This window comes from Catharus ustulatus, chromosome 15, assembly GCF_009819885.2.
Source record: "Catharus ustulatus isolate bCatUst1 chromosome 15, bCatUst1.pri.v2, whole genome shotgun sequence".
Lineage (NCBI taxonomy): Eukaryota > Metazoa > Chordata > Aves > Passeriformes > Turdidae > Catharus > Catharus ustulatus.
The window spans coordinates 8025527-8046781 of NC_046235.1; the positions used below are offsets into that span (position 1 = coordinate 8025527).

At 43.8% G+C, this 21255-nt stretch overlaps 2 protein-coding genes across 3 annotated transcripts in view; one reads left to right on the plus strand and one right to left on the minus strand.

The window, feature by feature from the left end:
- The window catches only part of SEPTIN8 (septin 8), a 35883-nt gene extending 22473 nt beyond the window's left edge, over positions 1 to 13410 (plus strand). The window contains exons 5-10 of one of the 2 annotated variants that reach the window (XM_033073044.1): positions 2788 to 2949; positions 4381 to 4477; positions 4826 to 4994; positions 5247 to 5379; positions 6055 to 6245; positions 12343 to 13410. In XM_033073044.1, coding sequence (XP_032928935.1) covers positions 2788 to 2949; positions 4381 to 4477; positions 4826 to 4994; positions 5247 to 5379; positions 6055 to 6245; positions 12343 to 12397 — 807 coding nt within the window. In that variant the 3' untranslated portion in view covers positions 12398 to 13410. Of the gene's footprint in view, positions 1 to 2787; positions 2950 to 4380; positions 4478 to 4825; positions 4995 to 5246; positions 5380 to 6054; positions 6246 to 7900; positions 10760 to 12342 lie in introns of those variants that run through there. The other variant, XM_033073045.1, reaches the window with a different exon arrangement.
- Positions 12885 to 20730, minus strand: CCNI2 (cyclin I family member 2). The gene is given in 5 exon segments (XM_033073046.2): positions 12885 to 18242; positions 18244 to 18290; positions 18292 to 18429; positions 19262 to 19492; positions 20513 to 20730. Coding segments are annotated over 5 exon segments (723 nt in total). The 5' UTR covers positions 20636 to 20730; the 3' UTR covers positions 12885 to 18058.
- Positions 20731 to 21255: the final 525 nt, after the last annotated feature.

Genomic DNA, 21255 nt, shown 5'->3' on the forward strand with positions numbered 1-21255 from the left:
TCAGATAAGAAGGTAATTTATTGATTTAAAACCCAGCCCTGTCATGGAAGTGTTGGTGCAGTGTGTGCAGCCATAAGGGTCCTGGGGCTTGCTGCTTGTCCCTGAATGGTTTTCAGTCAGCATGTGCTGTTTGAGCTGCAGCTCACTTCCTGCTCTCCAAGAGATGACACATGCTGGGCAGGTGGGAATGCTTCAAGCAGCCTGTGCCTCAGCTCTTTGGTTTCTGAAGCAGAATTTGCCTGTTGGCTTCACTGCAACTTGCATTCAAGAATAGTTTGGATATGAGGAGAAATTCAGCTGTATTTCACAGGACAGAAGTGCCTGCAGTCTTATTGCATCACCAAAATTATTTTCTACCAAATGACAAGTTCTTGTAAGTTTTATTTTTGGAGATGAGAAGCAAGTCTGGTCAGAAGGACTTGAGAAGGAGGTGCGTTTTTGTCTGTGTGCACAGGAGTTCCCTGTGCTGTCTAAAGTACTGACTTTCTCTGGTCATAATTCCAGCTCCATTAAAGCCCTCCAGCAACCAGACTGTCAGGCAAGGGGACACTGAACCCCTGTCACATTCAGTGGGGTGACATGCCAGTAGTCAACTGCGTGATTTTATTACTTGATCTTCAAATAGAGAATATTGCTCTTCCACTATGAGATGCAAGAATGTTGCTGTAAGATTTTGCCTTCAACCCAAGACCAACATTATTTGTGTAAAAAGAGTGGAGAGTGAGCCCTCATGTAGTTCTGGCATTCCTTCTTTTTATTGGGATTTTAAAACCTGTTCAGGAGCAGAGGTGACTTTTCTTCTCCAGCTGTATATGTATTAGTTTGTCACTAATCTCCATGCCACAGACTTGGCCTTTGCATGGAGGTGGATATGTGGAAGGTGCTGTGGGGAGATGGGATAAGACATGCAGTTCAGTAGCGTCTCATGTTTTGTTTCTTGTGTCCACATTGTTCCATCGTTTCTCTGTATTGTGAAGGAATAAACGCATTCTGTCCTTAGGACTACACTCAAATGCCATATCCATGCCTCCCCACCATTGATGTGGCTATTGATTATTGGAAACACAACTTGTAAAACTCCTTTGTGTTGTGAACTTTGTGTCTGCAGGTGTTCACTGAGTCATCTTTTCAAAATACAAGAAATGTGGTTGAGGGCACTCGAACCAGCCTTGGTTTGTACTTTCTTTGAGTAGTGCTGAGACCATGGTGGTGAGCGCAGAGCCTGTCTCTCCTGCTGCTAGGAAGGTACACCAGGCTCCAGGCTCTGCACCTCCTGTGTTGCTGTAAACAGGGCTGAACTGGTGCTCCTTGGAAAAAGAAGTGGAAATTGCTTGGGCTGATTGAAAGAGATGTGAGCCCTGAGCTGACCCTTTTTCTGTGGGAGATGGTGAATCCAAGCCTCCTCAGCTTTTAGCAGGTCAGGGAGACACCCAGCTCTGGTCATGGCCCTTTTACCTTTGTAAAGGGAACATCGACCTACTGAGCAGTGGAGTGAGCAGCAGGCCTTTTTCTGTGGGGGGCTGTGGTCCTTGGTAAAAGAGTCTGGGTCAGTGGCTGAGAAAAAGAAGAATTTATTTTCTGAGATACATTTCCAATGAGCAAATTTAGACTATTTTCATTCAAAGTAAGTAAATGCTCTTATGTTTAGTGAGTGCTAAACCACTAAACAGAGAATGGGGAGGGGGAGCAGTGGTGCGGGGGGAACCTAAGAAGTATGGAAAAAACACTGAGCTACAAAGAACTTGTGCTGGGAAAGCAAAACCATTTATTTTAATGGGCACTCACTGGAGACCAACTAGTTGCTCTGAGTTTCAGCTCTGTAGGACAAAAAGCATTGGCTGTTGGGAAATGTTAAGATGACAAATCACACTTTCCCCTTATTTGTCTAAATTCTTGTGTTTCACTGCTATGAATTTGGCTGCTGTTCAGACAGACAAGTTCTGCTGTTTGGCTTTTCTGGGCACAGCAGCATTATCTAGCTCAGGTTCCTGTGATAGATCCAGCCCCACTGTAGCTCTCTTAAGCATGAGGCCATAATGAACTCCATCAGTCCTGACAGATGTGGGATGTGGCCCTTGTTTACTTTTGATCACAGGGAGACCTCCCCACTGTGCAGCTTGTGGGTGGCTTTGAAGCCCAGGTGGATGAAATTGTGGGGGGTATAGTGACTGCTGACTGATGTGAAACCAAAGGTGAGCAAGAACAGCATGAAAATAAATATGTCTGCTAAATAGCACCCTGCACTTTCTCCATATAATCCACATAGCACACCCAAGTTGTGATCCTCACCAAGAGGCTCATGGAGTCCTTGGAGAGGATCATCAGCTGCTGTCAGAGCATCTGAGGGGTCCCTGCTTTTTCTCCCTGAGCATGGGAAGGCTTCACATCGGCTTAATAAACATTTCATCCTTGTGCTTGTCTGGTAAAACTTTTCAGCATAGCCGCAGTGCATGGATGGTGACAGCCAGAGTGAGCTGGGATGTGTTAGCTACACTGTGTCTGCTTCCCTCACACGTGTAACAAAATACATAGGTGAGAGAGGGCTTTAATTTGCGCCTTGTGTACTTAGTGCAGGGTATATGGTTTATTTGAAGGCTTGTAGCCAAGTGAGTCCTGGAAAATTCTTCCCTCTAGTGTTCAGCTGAGCTGGGCTGCAGCTCATGTGTAAATAGTGCTCCAAGGTGATTTTAGGAGATGTAAAACAGCCAGTGAGGCAGGATCTGGATCAGCCCCGGGCTTGACACAGCTGCTCACCTGTTTGTCCTTCCTTCCTCCCTTCTGCTCCAGGTGAACATCATCCCAATTATTGCCAAAGCAGACACTATCTCCAAGAGTGAGCTGCACAAGTTCAAGATCAAGATCATGAGTGAGCTGGTCAGCAACGGAGTGCAGATCTATCAGTTCCCCACAGACGACGAGGCAGTGGCTGAGATCAACTCTGTGATGAATGTGGGTAATGCTGCCGGTTCCATCACTGCTGAAAGTTGAAATTAAATTGCTGCACAAAAACAAATTTGAAGGGCGAGTTTGTTTGGGAATGTCCAGACAGTGAATCTGATGGCAAGTTGAGCTGTGGGTCTCACAGATGCCAAAGAGTGTTGCATATAGAATTAATTAAAATGTGGCTCATGTTTAATCTGGGGACTCTCTGGAGAAACATAGCTCTAGAATATTTTATTGAATTTTTGAAAAACACTTTTCTTCAAAATTAATCTGTCTGTTCTTAGGCTACTTTGCATTTGAGAAAGAAGAAACTGAATAAAATTTAACAGTTAAGATTTACATTAGTCTTGTGACTTAAGGAGGCTGACCAGAGAAAACCCAATTTAAAGAGAAGAAGAAAAATTTTTAATCTCTGTTTAGTCTTTTTTGAAATTCAGAGAATAAATTCAGACCTGACTGAAGCACATGCAAAAACACTTTCAAGCTTCCTGTCTCTCAAATCGGAGTGCAGCTGTGGCAGTAGAAACAACGGAAACGTTTCCATGTTAATTTTATAAATGAAAAGTAACTTTTTCAACAAAATTAACATTTTCTTGCATAGCTGTTTCTGATTAAATGCTTTGTCTTTTATTTCAACCTTCCCCCCACTCTTTTGTTTTAATTCAGTCACCAGTTGGTTTCTGGGTGGACTAGATACATGTTTTCACCATAATAGTTCTTTTTTGCTGAAATCATGAAAAATTTGGAGGATTCACTCTTATTTAAATATTTGCAAGCTGTGTGTATTGGGGACAAAAACAGGAGTCATGCTTGCTTGGCTTTTTTTTCCCCTTCCTTCCTCCAATGAAAATATATTTGGGCACTTCTCCATGAGTTCCACGCTTCTGGATCTGTTTCTTTTTAAACATGAAGGATTTTGTCAACCTCACCCTACTGAAGCACCCACTCTGTGGCTCCTTCCTTGCAATCCCAAGGAGGGTTTCCTGTTTCCTCTGTGTGCCTGGTGCTTTGCAGACTTGGAGAGCAGCAAGTACATGTTGTATCCTGCACATGTCCTTTGCAGTGCCCACACACTCACTGCTGTGCCAAGGCCTGTTTGTGGATGTCCCTGCCTGTGCTTTCAGCAAGGCAGGGAGTGTCCCACTCCTGGTGTATACAGCCTGACAGAGCAGTACAGAGCAGTAATGACCACAAAGTTCCTACAATATTCTCCAGCTGGTGCAGCCCAGACAGCATTGCCAGTAACCTATGCTGTGGCCTGACACCGCTCTCTAGTAATATCCCAGTGCATAGCAGAGATTGCTCCAAGTATCAGAAATGGGTAGGTTCAAAGAAAGGACTCATGGGAGCAGCTCCTGTGCCTGGATGAGGGGGAGCTAAGGATCAGGCCGAGGGGTTATCCCATGCACTGAGTCCCTGCCCTTGGCTCTGTTGCAGGCTCATCTGCCCTTTGCTGTGGTCGGCAGCACAGAGGAGGTGAAAGTTGGGAACAAACTGGTGCGAGCTCGGCAGTACCCATGGGGAGTGGTGCAAGGTAAGGGGCTGCAAGCCCACCCCCCACCTTCCCATGTGCGCTCAGGCAAACCCTGACACCTCCCCAGCTCTGCCCTCCACCAGCACCTCTGCATGAAGGTGCCCTGTGATAAGCGGTGCAGGCATGTCTCCTGCAGCCTTTTGTGGGTTGGCTAGTCTTTCCTTTGAATTGCTCTTCCTACCAGCAGGTAGGAAGGTCAGCAGGAATCCCTGCATCTGAGGGGTTGTGTTGTGCCCTGAGCAGGGCAACAGGCTCCTCAGGATGCGGGTATCTGGAATCAATCATATGTGCCCTTGCGTTTCCCCACCATATCTGCAGTTTGGTGACTTGTCCCTTCACTTCTATCAGTGGAGAATGAAAGTCACTGTGATTTTGTGAAGCTGCGGGAAATGTTGATTCGGGTCAACATGGAGGATCTGCGGGAGCAGACCCACACCCGCCACTACGAGCTGTATCGGAGGTGCAAATTGGAGGAGATGGGTTTCAAGGACACAGATCCAGACAACCAGCCCTTCAGGTGAGTGGCCTTCACATCTAGCATCAGTTTAGAGTGAGAGTTTGGTACTGGCAGCACCAGCAAATGGGAGGTGTGTGAGTGAAATCTACACTACCAGGCTGGAAAGTACCAGCACTGGGTTTGAACTTTGCAGCTGATTTGGATGTTCCCTTCCCTGCCTGTTTCTCTAAACAACACAGACAAGCATATGTTTCCCCATCACTAACTCATCAGTGTCCAGAGAGTCTGGATTTCATTTGCTTTCTTCCCCAGCCTCCAAGAAACATATGAGACCAAAAGGAAAGAGTTTTTGGGTGAACTCCAGAGGAAAGAGGAAGAAATGAGACAAATGTTTGTAAACAAAGTCAAGGAGACAGAGGCAGAGCTGAAGGAGAAGGAGAGAGAGGTGGGTGTGCCAAAAATTTGCAAGGAACCCAAACTACAGCCAGCAGGGAATCTGGGTCTGGGCAATGCATGAATCCTGGAAAGTACATTCCAGCAAACCTCACCAGCCAAAGCACAAACACATCACTGGTTTAGGTGCCTCAGAAACTAGTCTTCCCTGTCCTGTGCCACATGGAAATACGGCTGCTCTCTGGGGAGTGAAAGCCAGTGGCAGGAAGTTTAGGTGAGCATCCTTGTCAGAGAGAGCCCCTCTTGTAGCTCACTGGACAGCAGAGTAAAGGGGGCAGCTGGGCTGGGGTCCCCAGTCAGATTCTAGTCAGTGTGAGGCTTCAGGAAGCAGCTGTGACTGGGTAGGAATTAAATGGGTCATCCTAAGAACTAGTGAGGAACAAAAGATCCTGCGGTGTTCCCAGCCCCTATGCAGGCTGCAGGCTGAGCTAAAATCCCTTGTAGTCATCTCCAGGGCTCATGCTGCTCTGGTTTGCTGTATGGTGTCAGGCAGAGCTGAATTGATTGTGTCTTCCCCACTTTTGGTGGGAACTGAGTGCTGTATTCTGCCAGCAGATTGGTCCCTGTGGTGGGGATTTGTCTGGGAGGTGTGACAGGGCTCCTGGGAAAGGGTTAGAAAATCCAAAACGAGCTGAATGTGATGCTCAGAGAGTCTGTCTCCTACCAGCTACATGAGAAGTTTGAGCACTTAAAAAGGATACACCAGGAAGAGAAAAGGAAGGTGGAGGAGAAAAGGAAGGAGCTGGAGGAAGAGATGAACGCCTTCAACAGGCGGAAAGTCGCAGTGGAAACCTTGCAGTCCCAATCCTTGCAGGCTACCACACAGCAGCCATTGAAGAAGGACAAAGACAAGAAAAAGTAAGTGTCTGAATGGAGTCTTCTCCTCTGCCAGTAGAAAGCTGGGAGTCTGCTCAGATGCTTTAATGCTTGGTCAGTTGTTTAAGTATCATACAGAAAAGGGGATTTTGGAATCCTAATTCCCATCCTTCTGTTTCTTTACTTAAAGCAGAGGAGAGATGAGCCCAAGCACTGCCCAGAGAAGCCTGGGCAGCTGCAGGTGGGAGGGATTTGCAATTTGGGGCCATTCTCTAAAGGCTGATGGTCACATGAAGTTCACTCTTGCCTCTGTGACAGCCAAGTCAAGTTGTGAAATGGGGCTCCAAGGCACAGTTCTGATTACAAGAAAATTGTTTTCCCCTAAAGGCAGAGTTCTTATCTTAGCTTGCTGCACCTTAATTGACATTGCTGAAGCCAGCAGGAGCAAGGGTATGTAAATATTGCTGTTCCAGCCACCTGATTGTGTAATGACAGACCAGGAGTGGAACAACAGGTTTACAGAGAAAATATGTTGGGGGAGTTATCCTGCTTCCAATTCAAGCCAGTCTCTAAGGAACTTGCTAGGGAGCAAAATAAGGAACACTGTTATGCAAACTGGCAGTTCTGCTATTGCAGCATTTTACGTTACTTTCCCTTGCATGAAGGAGCTCAAGAGTTAGAACTGCATTCTGTCAAACTCGGAGCAGGCTGATGTCAAGGCTTTCTGAGCCTCTTAATAATGGCAAGAAAAAAAGACCATGAAGAGTAGCAACACTCAAGTTTGTGCTTGACATCACAGCATTCAGCTTCTCGCTGCTGATGAGATCTTGTGGTCTGTCATTTCCCAGCTGTGAACTGCACTACCAAAGGAGCTTGTTCTCTGTACTGACATCCTAGCAATTTGTTTCTTCCTGTGGAAGATAACAGAGTAGATTATTTGAGTATTTTGTTGGCATGTAAATGTGTTGGTGCTAAAACCAAAGCTCTCTCTTCTGCAGACTGCTCTACATGCTCTGGGCATGGCCCACCTCACACAGAGTCTAAATGGTTTGTAAAATACTTTGCTGAAATAGGGTTTAATCTGAATTGGGAGCTGAATCCTAGGGTTTTCTTGGACATGGGACTGCTTTGGGAAAAGTGAGCACAATGGTAACTTGTGTGAGTGATGCCAGCAGCAGAGATGGACTGTGAACGTGGGCCAAGAAATGCTGCAGCTTCCCCTCTGCTCCTTCTGGCTGCAACAGAAAAGGTTTTCTTGCATTTTGCTGGATTTAGCCCACCTACAAATGTGAGTCCAGACCATTCCTCTTCTGGGTAGCAATAGAAACAAGCCATGGTCAGGAGCACGACTGGGAGGCAGCTTGGTGGTTAAAAAGATCTGAGGGGCACCCACAGCCTGTGGTCTGCACACCAGGGGACCCCACATGGTGCTAGGGCAGGGGGGCTCTAGCTCTGGAGCACAGCTAGAGGACGTGTACCATCACCAGAATGGTTTTGGATTGGGTTTTTTTGTTGTTTTTTTCTTTTCAATCCTGTGAGCTAGCTCAAAATATGGGGTTGTGCCAGGCTGCCCTCACCTGCAGCCTTCAGCTGCCCCAGCAGTGTTTGTCCTCCTCCCTTTTTTGTTTTAACATACTTTACTTTTGTTTGATTTTCATAACTTTAATTCATGCTTTTTTATGTTTTGTTTCTTTCAGTTAATCTCACACAGACTTTCAAGCCAAGAGTGGACTTGGTGCTTTCATGTGTTAAGTTGCTTGAGTTTCCTATCCTGAGTGACCCTTGTCATAACATTGTGTGAGTGGACCAAAGTGAAAGAGAAAATGAGCATCTCCGGTGGTTGCAGTGTTCCGACCTGCTGTTTTCTTTTCAGAATTATCAGGAGGTTTGCAGGAAGTAACCGTACATGTACATTTTGTTAAACAAAGCCAACTAATCCCTTAAGTAAGATGTTTTGTTCTAAACCCATTGATTGAGCAGCTGCATATGAACTGACCGTAACTGAACTTGTCTTACCCACCAGCTAAATAATTGCTTTCGACATTTTTTTTTAATTGGCCAAGGACTGCTGGAGGCTCATTGACCTCCCCTGTACATGCAGAGTGAGAGGAGTGGTCTGAAGAATGCTGAAATGTTTGTTTTTCTAACAATATTCTCAAGTAAGTTTTTAGAATGGGTAGAAAAACACAACATTTAGGCTCTCTGCAGGAATCTTAGAGTAACCCCCCTTCCAGTAATTCTGTATTAACTCCTGAATTACTCTTAACACTATCTACATCATTTATATATATATATATAAAAGGAGAGAGAGAGAGAGTGGTTAATAAAAATAATGGGACAATGTTTTGAATTTTCATTACTGCTAGAGTAGAACACTTATAGAGAGGTTTTTTGTAAGAGTTTGTTGTATGAAGTGGAACTACAGGATTTGTGTAACATTTAAGTTGTCACTTACCAATGTATTTACTGTTCTGGAAACTATTGAAGCCAACATCTTTGCTCTTTAATCTTAAACCTGATACGTGCCTAATAAGGAGAATCCCCTGCTCTTGAGCTGTGCACTGCATTTAGACTGACAGGCTCTGTTCCTCTTAGAAGGTGCTTCTTTTGACAACTCCTCATGCCTAGAAATCACAGTCTTATTTTACTGAGCAACTGAGCTTAGAGGAATAGTTAGGATCAATATTAATTTTTTCCACTCAAACGATTTTGTAGGCAAGGCAATTACTAAACAGAGTTACTAGCTGTGTTGTCATGGAAAAACAGTTGAACCCAATTCCATCCATCCATCCATCCATCAGATCCTAGACTAAATGAAAGGAAATATTTTATATTAACCCTCATATAGTATCTTTAGAGTTTATAAAAACACTGGCTGGCTAAGTGTTAGTTGTGAGTGTGTGCGTTTTTATTTAGTTATTAATGTTACGGGATTTTTCTGATACATTTTTTGTGAAAGATTTGTCTTTAAGCTGGCAGCAAATTCCTGATGTCCCATGCAGAAGGAGATCAGGGCCTGAGTCTGAGCTGTCACAGGGCTGCTGCAGGGCAGCGTTTTACTGAATTCTGAGGTTCTTTACCTCTCATATTCCATTAAAGCAGCTTTTTTTTCCACTTTTTAAATACATGCTCAGGTGTTAAACTGTTTTCCAATGGGCATTGGCCTTTTCCATGGATATACTGACAGTGTTGCTTGATGTTGGTAGAAAAGAACCTCACAAAGATTTCATTGGTACCTTTTAGAACCGGCTTTTGTTGAAAGAATAAAAATGCTGCACTTATTGGGAGTCTGCTGAAAGCTGGACATTTAATTTTTAAGGCTGTGCCTCCAGGTTAGATGTATTTTAAAGAGTAACTATCAAATATTAGGAGGGTTGGGGTGGTTTTCTCAAACACATACAGGGAACCCCACCTTTTGTTACATGCAAAAAGACAATTCCACCTCACCTCTGACTACAGACCAGTCTTGTAGCGAATTATTTTTTATTAATCTTTTGCTAATGACAGAAACTGTACTGCACTAATTGCCTGAGCAAGCAATGCTCTTTGGTTCATTGTTTTGCTTCCCAAGGCCAATGCTGGGATAAAACAGTAAGTGGTGGTACTGGTATGCACCCAGCTGCCTCACCAGTGTGTTCCCAATCAATAATTTTCTCCTGATCTCGTGCTGCAGCCAGCAAGATCTATGCAAATGATTTCTCTCTGTCCTGGCTGATCAGAGATCAATTATTATTTCCTAGAATAACAGGTAGTTAAGAAATATTATTATAACAAAGAATAAAAATCTTCAATTCCATGGGCTTGGTGGAGAGATTTACAGCATTTTCTGAAGAAGACATTCAGAATGTATGTAACAATATTTTAATGATGATGATTATTATATTACTTTGACTTTATGTTGTGATGAACATCCCTTGTCCTTGTAGTTGCTTGTTCAACATCATAATCTCCCCAAGGGGACTCAGTCATATTTTTTTCCCCCAAGGAGTTGTTTTTTTTCTTTTGGCTGAGAGAACATTTAAGTATTGTGGTAGGGTAGTTCTGTATCTTATTTTTATTTTAAAAATTGCAATTACATTGTGATGCTAATCTCACCTGGTCTGAAGACTTAAAATCTTGTAGGCTAGAAAAAGTGAAAGAAATACCCTTAAAAAATTATTGAAACCATCCAGTTACACATCTTTCAGCTGTTTTATACATTTATCTGTAAAAGATTGGTATTAATGGGAAGAACTATAAATGTTTTTATCATTTAAACATTTACCATCCTGTATGTTGTCTGCTTTCTAAATTAAATTGTGTTTTGTGGGTCTCTGGGAGGGGGAGGGGGGGAGTTGTGCCTGACTGAGGTGGCTGCCCCAGGGGTGCAGATGGGGGTGATTTGGAACCATGGAGGCACTTTGGGGGACACAGCCCTCCTGGACATGCTGCATCCCTTTGCTTTGTCATTCCTAGCATGTTGGGGTTCGTGGTTTGGTTTTTTTTTTTTACTTTCTTTTCTTTCCACTCACTTTGTACTTTTTTTCTTTTATTAAATCTCACGTGTATTTTGAGTTTTTGTGGTGTCATTTATTTAGTGGCTCATTTTCTGTGCAATCTCGTTATTTTCTGTATTATCTGTTACAATAATCGTGTGTCATGATTGCGAGCTTACCAGTCACAGGCTGTCGTATGACTGTTGGGAGCATTCAAGAATATAATTAGTTAATTAATTAACAACTAGCTAATCATAGAGTATGTGTAAATGTACTTCCTATGTAATGTGGGGAGAAATTCTTAGATACTAATCCAAAAGCCATCCGCGTTTGGGCAGAAAGAGCTTTGAGGCTTGTTGGTACATCTCCTTTGTGAGATCTGGTGACTGAGCAGGGGGATGTACCAGAAGCTTTGCTGGTTTTATGGTACCCAAAGAGTGGATTTAAAGGTAGGGTGAAAAGGGAGCAGAGGCGGAGAGGTTTCCTGGTGGAGCATCCAAAGCTGTGTTCCTTGTCTGGAAAAGGACGTTATACCCTTAGGTCAAGGTCAACAGAAGAGCACAGCTTTAGTTAGGTACTCTGCTTTCAAAGAGCTGCTGAAGTTTTACCTAAAGATTTTTTCTCAGTGTCAGTCTCTGTGCCATTGCTACATACCAAGTTATATTCACTCAACTTTGGGTCCTTCTGGGGTTTGTTTGGTGTTGGACTGAGATCAGTGCTGCACTTCAGACACAGCCAATGTGGAGTTTGGCTAATGCACAGTGTTTGCTGTAGCAGTGTTTCTGGTGGGAGGTTTTTCTGTAGCTCCAGCTTGAAGAACAAGATCAGGCTGGTGATCCTGGCTGCCTCTCAGAGCTTTTTAGGAATATGCAGTTGGAAACCTTTTAGGCAAAAGCTTTAGGGAATTACCAGTTGATACTAAGTGGTTTGTATGAAATGTTTATGTCCTTTTCCATCCCAACACATTTTAAAGCCAAATCCCAGAGAGGAGCTCGTGTATTCAGGTACACCAGAATTCAGGAAATGGAAGGCTGTGGAGTAGCTGGTCCTTTTAAAGATGGGCCACCTGGTGATTCAGGTGATGTGCCTTGGCAAGTGTCTTTCCAGAGGAGCAGTGCTCAGAGCATTCATTAATATTTGTGCAAAGCTCCTAGAGATGCTTTGAGGAGAAGGAGAAATGTATAGGTTTGTTAGAAAAGCAGCTCAGCAGTGAGGTAGGTGTTGCCCATGTTTTGCAGTTCCAGATCCAAAGCCCTGGCCCTGGGATGTGGTGATACTTTTCCTTCAGGAGACATTCTGCCAAACCCAGCCTTGTCCTCGGCTGTTCCAGTGGGAGAACTGTGCAGCTGTGAGGGATGGAATGAGGCGAGGACCATGCTAAGCTGCTGCTCCAGCTGTGTGTGCTGGTTGGCTGCTCCTGCAAGTCTCCATCACCTGGGATTTCTCATGTTCCATCAGCGGTCTTTTCCCATTAAAATTTTAAATCAATCCTCTGATTACCAGTTCCAAACAAGATGCTGGCAGCTGTGAGAGCTTCTCCAAGTTGCAGCAGGTTAAACTCAAATATCTGTACAATAGATTGCTGCCTTTGACCTTTCATGCTGTCTTTACTTAATGTAAATAACTGAAACTTAAACATTGATTCTCTTTTGTTCTTTCTATAGCTTTTTTAGTCTTCCCAGTGCATACTCCATAACAACAGGAAGATATGTTAATTAGAAGATGTATTAAGGCAAAAACATCTCATGGAGAAGAAATTAATTGGTGCTTACACCTTTAAGCTTGCAATATATTGCACAGAAGAGAATATATAGCAAGGACTAAAATTCACCGTGTCTTTTGATGGGGAAAAGTTTGCTTAATCAAGTTTCTTGGTAAAGTTGAAATCCAAGATACTTGCCAAAAGGTAAACTACTAATTCAGGCTGCTGCACAGCTGGCACTAAATCCAGAATGCTTATTTTGGGGCTCTTACCCCAAGGGAGTTAACACTGACTGACTCCATAGAGATGAGGGACAAAGCTGGGGTGGTGTGAGGAGCTTTCAGCTTTGCTGCTTGAGCTGCCGCGATAGCAGGGTCCTGCAGGTCCTCTCCTCAGTCTGGTTTTGGAGTGTAACTGGGGAACCTGATGTCCCTAACCTGATATCCCTAGTTTGACATCTGATCTTTCAGCTGGATTCTCACCTTTCATAACAATAACTCTTCTGTGCAGCTTGCTTCTGTGTACTTACAGGTTTTATCACCAAAATGCTCCAACCTTCGTTTCCTTAGTTTTCTGAGGGCTGCATGTCATGCCTCACACCATAATCTCTTCCCCAGAGCTCCCTGCCCACCTCCCACCTGCTGCTTGGGGCTTGGTAACCCCTGGGTTCTGCTTGTCCTGCTGGGATGTGAGGGATGACAAGGGAACCATTTTAAAGCACAACTAAGAGTTATTTATTAATGGAGGTGAAATGGTTTAAAGCTGGAGATTCAGTGTTCCTGGTGTAAGTTCTGTGTTTGTAACAGACTGACTTCCCCTTACACAAATACTTTTTTTAAAAAAGGAAAGGGGGAAAAAAAAGTGTGTTGTCTGTGCCCCAGTAACTTCACACAGGAACAGGGAGAGGCTCCCTTTTATTATCTTTGTTTAAAGACTTTATCTTTGTTTTAAACAACTTTGTAAATGAATCTCAGGAATGACCTGTACCAAAGCTGGGTTTAATAAAAACAAAACTGACTTGTTTAACAAACATCTGTTAAAACCACGGTTTGTACACCAGGTATAACCAGAACAATGTCCTCTGTCCAAATGTGCAAGCCTCTGTGATCCCAGTTTCCTCTCATTAACCCTGTTATTAAAGTGTGATGTCCCCTGTGTACCCCTATGTCTTAGCAGCTGCTGTCCCCAGTCTCCCTCCCTTTTTCCCGACTGCTGCTTTCCCCACTGCCCTGAGGCTGGGAGGGTAGGAGTGACTAAAAGCCAGTCTTTGGCAGGAGGTTTGAGGTCTCACCCGTGCCCCTACCTCATGCTGGGCGGTGTGACCGAAGTGGGACAAAGGCTGGGAACAGGGGATGTGGGTATATGTGACAGGAGCTCTCCAAGGATCCCACAGAAGACATTGTGTCTCTGTAATGCCCCAAGAGACAGCGAGGTTGGTGCAGAGGTACTGACTGGCCCAGGCACTGAGTACCTGTCTCTAGGGTATGTGATAAGTGACAGTCTCTAAACCCTCTGGATGCCCTTAGCCTAAATTAGAACTAGGAAACAGACTGCAGCTGTAAAAAGCATGTGGCCAGAAAAGGACTAAACTGGACACATGGAGAAGCTGTAGAGACTCCTGCCACTTGCAGGCATTAGGGATGAAACCCCATGACAAACATATTCACCCCATGTTCTTCATCCCTGCCTGTCCCTGCTGCCACAGTGGGGAGGGATGCACCACTTCTGTTGGGAAGTGAGACCAGCTGGGAAGCACCAGGATCTGACACAGATTCAGAGCTAGAACTCTGCTTAGGAGGGCTCTGTCTGTCTTCATGTGTGTGGTACCCTGCATGGAATGTGAGAAAGCTGAAGCTGTGTGTGACCATCAGGCTGAGCTATGATGCAGCCTTTGCTGCTGCTTTGATGACTGTTTTGAACTTGCTTGTGTTCTCTTTTGAGGCCACCCACTCTAATTCCTTTGGCAAGGCTTTCATCCAGCTTGGAGTGTTTGTCAAATTAGATTCCTGGCAGAATAGGTGAATTGGGACTAGAAACTTTTTGTTCTTTTTCCAAATTTCTCGAAAGATTTGATAAAGTTCTGTTTGTTATGACCATAGTTAGATCACATGGGGGATTCTAGTTGCACATCTTGCTGAGGAGGAATGGGAGGGGGCTCTGAGACCTGCCAGAAGTTAATGCATCTCTCCATCTCATTGCACTTTTCTGCCTTCTTAAAGAATTGAACTGTAAGTATTGTTCAAATTGAATTTAATATACTAAAGTCAATTAGCAGGAGAAAAAACCCAATAACTGTATAGATTAAACTCCACAAATGAGGTATAACTATTGCATTCCTATTCCCTTTGCAGTTTTCTTGTCTGTTGGTCAATTCTCTGACCACGGGAGTTTTCTGTATTTGTTCAACTGTGTAAATCAACTCTTCTCCTAGGTCATCACACACCCTCCTCAGTTAGTGACACTGAGTCTGGTTCATTGTCAGAAACACCCCCGTGCGTGCTGTCTTGAAATAGGGCAGCTCCCTGCTCACCTGTAATGGTTCCTGGGCGACTGCATGCGCTGTGACATGATTCCTTTAGCTGGGGCTTATGAGTGGGGGTCATTGTGGTGGATCTGAAATGCGTTGTTGTGTATGTAGGTGTTTTAAAACAGCCACAGAAAACAGTTCTGTGCTTACCATAGGGGATTTCAGGTGTAATTGCAGCTTTGTTTACAAGGTGGTGGTCACTTCAGGCATCTGGAAATCTGGCCTGAATTGAGGCAACAAGAGGAATCTGGGTTTGAGAGGTATACCTCACCTGGGCCAAGTTTCCCCAAGGGAAAGGACCTTACCAAGTCAGACCTCTTTGAAAATACCCTATAAGCATACTCCATAGTTTTTATGGGAGTGAATATTCCCCAAAACAACAATCCTCACAGAACTAGCCATAACTACATCAGACCTGTGCCAGCACTCACTGAATCTGGCACATTTTCACCAGTAACTGGTGTGTAGCAAATGGGATTTGCAGTGGTGAGTTGAGCTGAAGTTGGAATAAGCTCATGTTGTACACACAGTCCAAACAGGCAGGTACACAGGTGAGATGTCATCCTCTCTGAAACTCACTGGGCAAAATAATTGTTCCTGTCACTGCTGTGTGTGGGAAGTGTTTATCTTGTCACTCATTACTTGTCCAGGCAGGGAGGGGAAAGGTATTAAAGCCTCTGACCCTGTTCTGTGAGAAAAAAAGGATTGGTCCTATTCTCACTATTCAAAAAGCTCCTTCCTGCACAGTGCTCCTGTGCAAGAGCAGCTCCTTCCTGTACCTGGCAACTCATTCTTTTTGGGATAGGAAGCTCCATTCTGAGCAATGGCAGGAATGCAAATATAAGTGACATTTTTAGCCTGTTGAAGCCAAGAGAGAAGTATTTGTTCCTTCATGTTAACTACAGTGCTGGAATAGGTGTGTGGGAGGGAGCTGTGCTGCCAGAGAGAAGCAGCAATACGTCCTGGGAGTGCAGGTAGGCTCCAGGTGAACTGATCCCATCCCAGTGTGGCATCTTGCATCCTGACTGGGTGGGAACACAAAGGCTGAAGGGCCTTCCAGCACTCCCTTTATCTTTTAGAATTAACCTCTGTTACTGTAAACTTTTGAAAGTTGATTGTAGAAATCTGCAGAGGTTTTGAAAAGCAAGTTTGTTCATGGGTTTTAACACCAGCTGTAGGCAAGAACTATATATGTAGGCTGAAAGCTGTGGGGAGAAAACACGAGGGTACAATTGTTGTGGTGTAAAGTTACAGCATCTTCTGTAACAGTTCTACTGTCTGTAGAACTTTGCTGCTGGCATTTCCACGGGTAAACACAGCTGGTGATAATACCTGAGATAGGGCAAAGGGATGGGAGGGAAGCAGAGCCTATCACATAGCCTAGTTTTCTGCAGGGATCAGTGTGGGCATCACCTTTCAGCTGGGCTATTCCAGGACCACAGAGAACAGGCTTGTTTTATTTAGTGGAAACATAAAAGACAACTTGCCTCCTTCTAAAGGCTTGTGAGAAAAAAGCAAGGTACTGCTCCAGAGGAGAGAAGAGCCCTACCATTAAATGAAAACCTTCCCAGTGGTAACATAAATAAATACCATGTGCCAAGCACGCTGCTGCATGACCCCCGAGTAAGTGGGGACCTCACAAACCTCGTGAAGTCTAAACCAGCCCCCTGAATCCTGCTCCTGCAGCATCCCAGGCCTGGGCAGAGCCCCCGCCGCTGGCATAGCATCCACAGCTTGAGGTAGCTTTGACTTGGCTCATGGGAATTCCATGGCTTTCACTGCTGGTTCAAGTCATGTCTGTTCACAGTTATTTGCACTAAGTCTCCATTACTGGATGTTACTGGAACACTTGGGCACTTCCTTGGTGATTTAAAGAGCAGGATGACTTTCTTCCTGCACACACAGAGCTCACTCTGGCAAATTTAACACTTGAAAAAGCCTGAACAGCTGTTCAGCACATCAGTCCTGAATGGTTGGTGTTCAGGAATTCCTCTCCTACAAGATAAGACAATGAGGAAGGGGAGAAGGCCAGAAACTTTCTTCTTGTACTGATGAGCTCTGCTGTTACACAGCATGAGGGTGCTCCTGTCCTGTCTCTGTCTCGAAGTTATTTATTCCATGTCATACATGAGACACCTGCTCAGTATTTAGCCTGTGCCAGTCCATATGAAACCCCCTCCTGTTCCGTGACAGGATGGCAGGTATGGTGCTGTTACCCATCCCATACTGGCCAGATTATACCCTCAAGCTAGGGTAACAGTCACCTAAAAACGCCTATTGTTTAAAACAAAACCTCCACTAATTTTAAAAGGGTGTGTGAAGCTGGTTTTTGAAAGTGTGAGAGTGGTTTAATCTGACCTTTGTGAAACCACTTTGCTATGAAGATTAGCAATTTGTAAGAAATAGTGTGGTTGTAGTGGTGGAGAGGAATTATTAAAGCATTTTATATTGTCTAGTCTGGTAAAACAGAATAGATTTTAAAAACCCTGATCGGCACATACTGATTGGTGAGAGCCCAAGGCAATGGTGATTGTAGACAAGAAATTATTTCCCAAATTTCATAGGAACTGTGATAGAGTCTGTAATGGTTTAACCAGGACAAAGCACATATGCCAGACCCCTGGATTACAAGGTAAGGCCTTAAGGAAAACTAGAAGTTTGATTCAAGTTACCCCCTGCTGAATCAAAACCTTGGTTCTATCTGAGAACTCTTGCAGAGACAGCAGTGGGGGCTGCCCATTCCTCGACAGCACCTCGGGTTCAGGCTCCCATGGGCCAAGCCAGATTAGCCCTAATGAGAGAACAATAGTATGAGCTGAATGAAAGGCTCAATCTGTCAAACTTCATCATGGCTATTATAAAAATAAACTCTGAGGCATTTGGTTCTCCATGAAGTTTGTAGCTGCCTGCCAACTGGATCCCTGGCTTGAAGGACTGTGACTGAGTCATCCCCAGCTTTCTGTCTTTACATAATCTTAAAACTGAGGGGTAGTACAAATTGGTTAGGAAGGACATAAAAATTAAGACTGATAATACAATTGTCTTTATCCTCTGAGAAGCACAGTGACACTTTTGCTCTGTTGTTCTGGCCATTCTGTTTGCTAGGACCTGCTGGTTCTGCAGGTGCTGCATCCAAGGCAATAATTCTCCCCTAGTCCTTCTCAGGTGACTGTAAGGGAGGACAGGGGCAGCTCAGTTGAGGACACAAGCCTCCTGAGTTCATCCTACTAGTACTCATTTCCCCATCCTCACTGTTCAGATGTCTGAATCCATCACAGCATTCTTCAGTTTCATCAGGAGTTTGGGCTGTAGTGTGAAAGGTGCTGAAACAGGTGCTGAAACTTCCCTTGATAGGAACTCTTCCATTCAAAAGGGTGATGTAAGGCAGGGTAGCCTTGCCTTGGGATGGCCCTGCACAGCTTGACTGATGGGACAGAAAATACAAACAGCATTGAGTGGCTGCAAACACAATAACTCTTGATCCACAAGCTCTTTGCAGTGGATGAAATCAGGGCTGTTTACCTGTAAAGAAAGATGCAGATTTATTTTAAGTTCTGGATAAATTACTCTTGTCTGGCCACTGCCCCTGACACTTGTAATTATGGGGAGGCAGACAGGCTGCATGCCTCAGTAGATGCGCTGCAGCAATAAGCTGCTGATCCTAATGGAAAACACTTATCCAGGTGCTCCTGATAACTACTCCTGTAGCTACTACTACTCCTTCCACTACACAGAACATGGGCAAGTGCTTCCTCTTTGCAGGAAACAAAGGACAGCAGGGACAGTAAGAGGCCAGGTTATTTCAGACAAATTCAAGACCTTAAAATGGGTGGGTGGCAAGCTCACAGCCTGGGTCTTCAGCCTTCTAAGTGTGCTCTCTTAAAAGGCATGTTTCATGAAACCAGGAAAAAGCTTTAAAAAAAAAGAAAAAACCAGAGCTTGTCTTGAATCACTAGAAGTCAAACTGATCATGTTTTTAGAGCAATGTGACTGTACTTAAAAGTTTTCTCAGTGTTCAGAGGGAAGCTGAGGAAACTGGGCAGATTTCTAGATGCTCTTAGACCCTTCCATCATGAGAGAATCTCTCCTGGCTCAAGATGCAGGGGGCTATCTGTGACCAAGAATTTGGAACCCTCCTTTCCCTGCCAAAGGGATGTCCTTCTCCCCAGTCCCACTCCTGAACTGCACTTTGTACCTTTTTGTTAGCACCAGAAAGGTCTGCAGCAAAGGCAGAACAAGGACACAAGTCTCTGGAGCTGCTGAAGTGCAATGTTGGCTGTAAATACACATGGCTTTATTCATTTATCATGTCCTACCTTCAGGATTTGTGACCAAAGGCCATTTTGCTTCCTACCTGTGCTTTTTTTAGCAGATCAGTAATAGCAGGAAACCAACCAGGAGTCTGCCTCTCCAGCTCCAAGGTGATGATCACAAAAGCCAACGTGGAGCCCTTAAACTGCACAAGTTGGTGGCAGGCCATACAGTGCTGCAGCTGCTTGGTCAAGAGTGCAACATGGAGGGAAGGATTCCTCTGAGGCAGTGTGGGTGGGAGATGGGGCCAGCTGGACATCATCATGGCATGGAACTGCAGAGAAGATACAGTGTACATATATATATACACACATATGAAAAGAAAAGCAGAGGTTAGTGAAGATTATATGTTTTCATGTCATCACCCAAAAGTGCAGATGAATTTCATTTCATATCAGAAAACTTGAAGGCTTCCCCATCTTTTTTTTGTGTGTGTGTTCTGTGTTTATACTTGCCAATCATTGAACTGGTTTTTTGAGATGATAATGAATGTATGAGGTCTGTGTTTCCTAACAATTTCTGAGGTTTCTATATTATCCAGATTGCTGTCCAGGAGATTCAGTTCAGGCCAGCAGCTCCAAATCCAGTGAAACTAGTAATACTCCACTCTGAATTCACCAAGGAAACAAGCACCTACAAAAGGCAGTTTTCACAATCAGCAGCCTAAAATGGCTTAATATTTCCACATGACCTTAAAATAGGGATCCAGGATGTGTTTGTGTCACATGAATTTTGCCTTACTAGCTCATTATTATTTCTTGAAGACAAAGTTTAGTTGTTTCTATTAAATATTTAATAACTGCAATGTGAACTAAGTGCCAAATCAGGGTAGTCTCATTGCATAAATGAATAATTAATGGGATGAAAAGGAAAATAGTTTTTAAAAAAACTGTGTATGAAATGTAGCAAAACTCTAATAGCTTTCTATGTACAGTATTAACAGAAGGGAAATAGTTAGAAATATTTTTGCAGCTTGTATTTAAAAAAATAAAGAAGGCATATAGTTGTGTATTATGAGAATCTTTTTAATGTCCATTCAGTTGTCCTTTAAAGATGACAGTACATTTTTTTGAACAAAATAGAAGGTTTTAAATAGTAGAAAATTTTAAAAAAATAGAATATAATTACTGTAATATTCTTTAAAAGGCTTGAAGATAGATAGGAATAGGTAGTTTGCCAAGCATCTTGGGAAGGATGTGTGGGTGAGTGTGTGTGCGTGTATCTGTGTTTTTTAGTCTTATTTGATAAGGAGTTGTTTCTTTAAAGAAAAAACATTGCAAAACATAGTGCTTACAATGCTTAAGAAATCCAATGGTGTTGCTGTGTAAAGATCCCACTGAAGCTTATCCAGTATAATTCTTTCTGTTCTCAAGATCTCGGCTGGAGAGTGTTTACATCTGCTCTGCACCACTTGCATCTGCACTGATGGTATTACCTGTAAAAATTTTTTTTTTAAATTAAAAAAAAGAATAAAGAAACCAACGTCCTATATAGTGGTGTGTGCGCTTCTCTGTATTGTGAAGGGATCTGACAAGTTTAAACAAGTTTATGTTAAGCAGAATGCTCATCCAGGAGATCTCATTCCTAGGTACCTCCCATCCTAAATGATGAGTGGTCCCTGCTTACCCCGGGGCAGCTGCTGCAGACCCAGCCCACTGCAAGAATGATGCCCTGAGCCTCCCCAGTGTGGCATCAGTGATGCACCTTCCCTGCTACCACTAGTTTTGCTCAGAGGAGGCTTCCTGTCAGCCTGTATTGCAAGGCCTGCTGTGGTTGTCTTGTTTCTTTTGGTCATTAATGCAGCCTCTCCTTTATAGCTGAGAGGAAAAAATAACCCCAGTGTAACACCACCTAAGAAAGGCTGTGAAGAACATTTCACTACCACAGTGGCTCTTTGAAGAGATGTGTATGTCTGACTCGAGCTCCTGGCTTTCCTCTTATTTTGCAAAGTAGAAGGATGAAAAGAGGAGGAATGCAATCTGAAATAATTTTAGTTAATGCTTGTAAATGCCTGCAGAAGTCTATCACTTTTTGTCA